Here is a 7328-nt window from a genome sequence, read left to right on the forward strand (position 1 = left end):
TCTGTGCTGTAAATTTGTATGATTCTATGACCCTTCTGCCACTGGAAACAGTTTCTCCTTATTTACTCTATAAAAACTGTTCATGATTTTGGACACTTCTATCAAATCACCTCTTAACCTTCTCTGCTCTAAGGAGAAGAATCCCAGATTCTCCAGTCGATCCATGCAATCGAAGTAAACACAATGTCATTATTTACAGCAGCCACAGGCAACTGGTACCGAGTCCCGAACCAGGACCAGGAGCAACTGCTAAAAAGTCACCATAACAACCAGAGGCCCTGCTGTGAATTATATTTATCCCATCCACATCCCAGCTTACAAACAGAGGCAGAGTCCAATCACACAAGGAGATTTTATTCACATCTAGTGACTGTACACTACAGAGGTCTCTGCTATCTCATCACTAAAACCATCACAAGGGGCATGGTTGGAGTCACTGCATTCCCGTCTTTCCTCCTCACATCCTCAGACTCCAACGAGCAGCTCCCACTTCAGGATACATCTGGTAAAAAGATCACAAGAATTACAAGGGGTGCAATCCCACACCCTGGGGACGGCTGTTAGTTTGAGCTGATTTGGGCTGTGTCACCATTACCGACACACCACCAGCGGCAGAGAGTGGGGACAGAGGGCTCAGGAAGAAGCTTTGAAAAACTAGAGCTACCTGGGCAGACTTCCAAATGTGAGTGCGCGCAGAGTGTGTACATGCGTTTGAGATTTGTGGCTGTACAGCTGTATTTGAATGTTCCATCTCTCTCTCTCATCCACACCCTCCCCCACTCTCCTTCCCCTCCGCCCCCGCGGGCTCTCCCCCCCCCCCCCCCCCCCGCTCCGCCTCCCCCGTGCTCCGCTCCCCCCCGCGCTCTCCCCTCCCCCCCCCGGGCGCTCTCCCCTCCCCCCCCCCCCCGCTCTCTCCCCTCCCGCGCTCTCTCCCCTCCCCCCCCGCTCTCTCCCCTCCCCCCCCCGCGCTCTCCCCTCCCCCTCCCATCCCCCCGCACTCTCTCCCCTCCCCCTCCCCCCACCGCGCTCTCTCCCCTCCCCCCCACCGTGCTCCCTCCCCTCCCCCCACCGCGCTCCCTCCCCTCCCCCCCTCGCGCTCTCCCCCCTCACCCCCCGCGCTCTCCCCCCCGCTCTCTCTCCCCTCCCCCCGCGCTCTCCCCTCCCTCCCCCGCGCTCTCCCCTCCCTCCCCCCGCGCTCTCCCCTCCCTCCCCCCGCGCTCTCCCCTCCCCCCGCGCTCTCCCCTCCCCCCCGCGCTCTCCCCTCCCTCCCCCCCGCGCTCTCCCCTCCCCCCCGCGCTCTCCCCTCCCCCCCCCGCGCTCTCCCCTCCCCCCCCGCGCTCTCCCCTCCCCCCCCGCGCGCTCTCCCCTCTCCCCCCCCCGCGCTCTCCCCCCCCCGCGCGCTCTCCCCCCCCCCCCGCGCGCTCTCCCCTCCCCCCCGCGCTCTCCCCTCCCCCCCCGCGCTCTCGTGCACATCACACTTGACCAATCTATTTTCATGTCCTTTACAACAGTCAGTAGCTGTAACCGTGGTTAGTACACGCACTGTAGCCCAGGAGCGTGGAGTCCGATTGTAGAGTAGTGAGTTAGGCCACCGAATGCAGCCCAGACCAGGTACTGAGCTGGGATGGCCTGTTGTGTTTGGGTTTGGTACACCAGGTCGTGCATTTACAGACTGTGCCACAGGCAAGGGGCTAATCAGTCACACATAAACAAATTAAAACCAATGGTAATTTTGAACATATCCCACTTACCATGTAGAGATTTGCACTGTTTCAACACCTCGTTGAAACCATCGCAGAGTGTCAGGTCATGCTGGTTCTGGGCACACTCCAGGAACTGCCTCATTTCAAACTGGCAGGGCCAGTTCTGCTGGGCGCGTGGCTGGGCCGGGGGGGCTGCCATTGGGGGCTCCTACAAGGAAAAAGGGAAACTATGATTAAAGACCAACTGTCGCACTGTACAGCATAGGGATTCCAACACAAACCAGCCCGTTCACCCCGAGGCCATGGGAGCTTCGCCTCCCACAATCCCATGTTCTCCTATCACTTCACCCTCCTTTCCTTCATGCACCTATCCAACCTAATCTTGAATGCTGACAGTTTCTGCCTCGACCACTAACCCTAGAATTGAATTCCACAGCCTCACAACTCAGGTTTTGTTTGCTCTGTTCTAATTATAGAATGATACCGTACAGGAGGCCATTCGGCCCATTATACCTGTGCCGGCTTTGTTAGAGCTATCCAACTAGTCAAACTTCCCACTCTTTCCCCGTAGCCCTGTCAATTTTTCCCCTTCAAGTATTTATCCAATTCTCTTTTGAAAGAGAGATTATTGAATCTGCTTCCACCGCTCTTGCACCCTCTCCAAGGCCTTGCTGTCCTTCCTAAAGTGCAGTGCCCAGAATTGAACACAATACTCCAGCTGGGGCCTAACCAGTGATTTATAAAGGTTTAGCATAACTGTCTTGCTTTGGTACTCTGTGTCTCTATTAATAAAACCTGTGCCCCTTTTTAACAGACTTCTCAACTTGTCCTGCCACCTTCAGAGATTTGTATACGTACCCCCCCAGGTCACTCTGTTCCTGTACACAGCAGTGGTCCTAATATCGACCCCCGAGGGATACCACTGTATCCTTCCCTCCCGTCTGGAAAAACAACCACTCACCACTACTCTCCGCTTTCTGTCCCTCAGCTAATGTTGTACCCACGCTGTCACTATCCCATGAATTCTCTTACATTTAATGGTGTAACGATGGCCTCTTGTTCTAGGCCCCTCAACACTGGAAGCAGTCTGCTTCTATCTATCCCTGTCCCAGCCTTTCATCATTTTAAACACTTTATATTATATCACTTCGTAATCTGCTTTGTTCCAATGGGGCAAAAAAATACATTTTCAAGTCTTTCTCCATATTTGTATTTCCTTATACCAAGCAGCATCCAAGCACATCTACAATGTACCCTCTCTCAATCCTCAATATCCTCCTTATAGTGTGGAGGCAGCACTGCACCTGTACTACAGGGGATTTAAAAAATGTTATTTATTCATTCACAGGCTGTGGGGGTCACTGGCAAGGCCAGCATTTATTGCCCATCCCTAATTGCCCTCGAGAAGGTGGTGGTGAGCCGCCTTCTTGAACCGCTGCAGTCCGTGTGGTGAAGGTGCTCCCACAGTGCCGTTAGGGAGGGAGTTCCAGGATTTTGACCCAGTGACGATGAAGGATCGCGATATACTTCCAAGTCAGGATAGTGAGAGACTTGAAGGGGAACTTGGAGGTGGTGGTGTTCCCATTCGCCTGCTGCCCTTGTCCTTCTAGGTGGAAGAGGTCGTGGGTTTGGGAGGTGCTGCCGAAGAAGCCTTGGCGAGTTGCTGCAGTGCATCTTGTAGATGGCACACACTGCAGCCATGGTACGCCGGTGGTGGAGGGAGTAAATGTTTAAGGAGTTTCCATGACCATTATCCTGGAAGTACATTCAAATGCAAATTTCACCTGTGTAAATTGGGGGTCCAAGGCTGTTCGGGTGTCCCTTTAAACATGAACCAATTTAACAGGGACAGCAGCAACTTGTCTTTTTCAACTGGTCTTTTCAGCCAAACTCCAGGACGGGCACAGCACCATCAGTGGGGGCCCCAGTTCACTTCAGCCTGCACCTTTGTGCGCGAGGTTCATTCCAGGCTGTGCCACTAAGGACTTTGGTAACATCCGTCAATTGGCTGTGCACAGATGCATCAAGCAGGTGACTGATCTGTTGCTTGCCCGAGCATGAAAACTTCATCACATTCCCCCCCAGACAACGGCAGCAGCACTACAGCTTTCCAACACAAGGCCGAGACATCGCTTACACCCTGCACACTGGATTAGGAGCGAGGACAGAGGCTGAAGCTGACTGACCGGCTTCTCCAAAATTATTGCCTCCACCTACGGCATTAAGAGTCCACTCAAATCTTCACAAGGAATAAACCTTCACCTTCTATTGAGCAGCCACATGCACCATTCGCCATGACAATCACTCTCTGAGCACCGACAAACTGCAGTGTGGAGTGTCAGCATCACCCCAGTGCTTCCCTTTAGTGACAGGATGTGCTCTGCATCCTAACCTTGTGCTTCTTCCACGTGCTCCCAGTGGTGGAAGTATGTGACATGGCTGGCTACTTTGTGTCCATGAGAGGGGATTGAGATAGCCCTCTATCCCTGAGCTGAGTGCTGAGACCTTCCGGTTAATGGCCCGACCACCTCTACAACGCCAGTGGCAGAGGTCCGGCTTACATTCTGGCACATGAACAGTCATTGCAGTAAAGACGTGGAGAACAAAAGGGGGAGATCCATCATACAGTTTCCCTTGGGCTCGCTCCAGGCAGGTGAACGTGATGCCCAGCATGATACCAGCAGACTGAAATAGAATATTGAAATGCAGTAGCAGCTGCTGGTCAGCGAGGCCCCGCTAGGAACAAACACTCAGCACGGAGATGGAACAGATCCAGATACCCGGGCAGAAACAGGTTCCTGAGCCACCTGTGCTCAAAGAATCACCCCTTCACATCCCTAAATGTTGTGGCTGAACAGAAGGCTGTATAACTGTACAGCAGCTCCCTGGCTCCAATAGGAATTATTTTACACAAACTGTATCTGCCACCAGTTGGCCCAGTTACACAAAGGATTTGACTGGGCTCTTTTCTCCTTGGTTCTGCTCAGAATGTTGTGGGTCCAAGTCCAACTCCAGAGACTCGAGCACATAATCTAGGCTGACACTCCAGTGCAGTACTGAGGGAATGCTGCACTGTCTGAGGTGCCGTCTTTCAGATGAGACATTAAACTGAGACCCCGCCTGCCCTTTCAGGTAGATGTAAAAGATGCCACGGCACTATTGAAGAGCAAGGGCGTTCTCCCAATGTCCTGGCCAATATTTATCCCTCACCCAACATCACTAACAGATTATCATATTGCTGTTTGTGGGTCCTTGCTGTGTTTACTACTTTACAACAGTGACTACACTTCAAAAGTACTTTATTGGCTATAAAGTGCTTTGGGATGTCCTAGGAAGGAACACAGGAACAGTAGGAGGCCATTCAGCCCCTCGAGCCTGTTCCTTTATTCAATTAGATCATGGCTGATCTGTATCTTAACTCCATCTACCCACCTTGGTTCCATAACCCTTAATATCCTTGCCCAACAAAATTCTATCAATCTCAGTTTTGAAATGTTCTATTGTCACCCAGCATCAACAGCTATTTGGGGGAGACAGTTGGTGATTTCCACTAGCCTTTGTGTGAAGAAGTGCTTCCTGACATCACCCTGAACGGCCTAGCTCTAATTTTAAGATTATTTCCCCCTGTTCTGAACTCCCCCACCTCTATCTACCCTATCAACTTAAACATCTCAATTAGATCACCTCTTAATCTTCTATACTCAAGGGAATACAAACCTAGTCTAAGTCCTGATAATTTAACCTTTTTAGCCCCGGTATCATTCTGGTGAATCTGCACTGCCCCCCCTCCCAAGGCCAATATATCCTTCCTGAGATGCGGGGCCCAGAACTGAACACTACTCTAAAGGGGGTCTAACCAGAGCTTTATATAATCATCGTAACTTCCGCCCCGCTGTATTCCAGCCCGAGATAAAGGCCAACATTCCATTAGCCTTTTTAATTATTTTTTGTACCTGGACCCCTAAATCTCTGCTCCTCCACAGTTCCTAGCTTCTCACCATATGGAAAATAGTCTGATCGATCTTTATTAGATCCAAAGTGGATGACCTCACACTTCCCCACATTGAACTCCATCTGCCACAATTTTGCCCACTCACAATCTATCAATGTAACTTTAATAAATACTGAAAAGCAGAGGCCCCAGTACAAATCCCTGGGGAACACCACTGGTCACATCCTGACAATTGGACACACCCCTTCCCTTATCCCTAGTCTGTCTCCTACCTTCCAACTAATTTCCTACCAACAGGTTGCCTTCAATTCCATGCACTTCCATTATTGTTAACAGTCTCTTGTGTGGAACCTTATTGAATGCCTTCTTGAAGTCCATATGAATAACATCCATAGACACTCCGTTATCTACCATGTTAGTGAACTCCTCAAAAAGTTCAACTAGGTTAGTTAGACATGACTTACCCTTTACAAATCCATGCTGGCTCTCTCTGGTCAGCTCATATTTGTCCAAATGCTCAGTCACTGTTGCAAATAACATTCTAGTAACTTCCCTACAACAGACATTAGACTAATAGGCCCATCATTTCCTGGTTTCTCTCTTCCCACCCTTCTTAAATAATGGAGTGACACTGGAAACGTTCTAATCCAAGGGGACAATTCCCGAGTTGAGCGCGCTTTGGAAGATCTAATGACTAAAGCATCTGCAATTTCCTCACCTACTTTTTAAAAAAAAATTAATTCCCTGGGGTGGAATCCTTGGGACTTGTCTATCTTTAGTCTCATTATTTCCTCCATTACCATTTTTTCTTTTATTAAATCTAGTACATGATTTATTCTGAGCTTTCCTCATTTCTCTGGTACTTTATCCTCTTCGGTGAAGACTGATACAAAATTAAGCATGTAGTAAGTCTGCCATTTTCTGATTTCCAATGACAATACGGTGCTGTACTTACTCTCTCTGACTCGCCCCCTTACCTGGTAGGTGACATCTGCCTTGGCTGGCTCGGAGCTGCTTCCTCCGCTGAAGGCTCCGGTCAGCGCGCTCCCCATCATGTGGCCCATCGCCGAGCCCACCGCCACTCCCGCTGCCGTGGTGGCCATCTGTGCCATCAGGCCGGGCTGCTGGGGCTGGGGCGGGACAGGAGCGACTGCAGTCGGTGGAGGGCGAGCAGGGGGAGGGGCGCGGGATGGAGCTGGGCGGCTGCAACACAAACACAACAATCCGTTAGAGCATTGGGGGGGGGGGAAGTCCTGTCCCCACCCCACCCAGCATCCGGGGGGGGGGGGGGCCACACGCGCAAGGGGGGCGGGGGGACGGCACGCGCAGGGGGGCGGCACGCGCAAGGGGGGCGGCACGCGCAAGGGGGCCGCACGCGCAAGGGGGCCGCACGCGCAAGGGGGCGGGGGGCCGCACGCGCAAGGGGGCGGGGGGCCGCACGCGCAAGGGGGCGGGGGGCCGCACGCGCAAGGGGGCGGGGGGCCGCACGCGCAAGGGGGCGGGGGGCCGCACGCGCAAGGGGGCGGGGGGCCGCACGGGCAAGGGGGCGGGGGGCCGCACGGGCAAGGGGGCGGGGGGCCGCACGGGCAAGGGGGCGGGGGGCCGCACGGGCAAGGGGGCGGGGGGCCGCACGGGCAAGGGGGCGGGGGGCCGCACGGGCAAGGGGGCGGGGG

General features: G+C 53.1%; 1 protein-coding gene across 1 annotated transcript; it reads right to left on the bottom strand.

The window, feature by feature from the left end:
- Positions 1-338: 338 nt before the first annotated feature.
- LOC147104959 (coiled-coil-helix-coiled-coil-helix domain-containing protein 2-like) lies at positions 339-6859 on the bottom strand. Its single transcript, XM_085962111.1, has 3 exons — positions 6633-6859; positions 1752-1911; positions 339-502 (listed from the first exon to the last, which is right to left on the bottom strand). The coding sequence occupies exons 1-3, from the start codon at positions 6765-6767 to the stop codon at positions 492-494; spliced, it is 306 nt and encodes a 101-aa protein (XP_085818237.1). The 5' UTR covers positions 6768-6859; the 3' UTR covers positions 339-491.
- Between the last annotated feature and the right edge of the window lie 469 nt (positions 6860-7328).

Source organism: Somniosus microcephalus, chromosome 19 (genome assembly GCF_052327205.1).
Source record: "Somniosus microcephalus isolate GS21.2 chromosome 19, FLI_Smic_1.0, whole genome shotgun sequence".
NCBI lineage: Eukaryota > Metazoa > Chordata > Chondrichthyes > Squaliformes > Somniosidae > Somniosus > Somniosus microcephalus.

Bases quoted from the DNA above. Each gene is read 5' to 3' on its own strand.
- LOC147104959 (XM_085962111.1), bottom strand. From the start codon at position 6,767: ATGGCACAGATGGCCACCACGGCAGCGGGAGTGGCGGTGGGCTCGGCG. The intron at 1,912-6,632 runs GTAAGGGGGCGA...TTTTCCTTGTAG, and splicing joins AGGCAGATGTCACCTACCAG to GAGCCCCCAATGGCAGCCCC.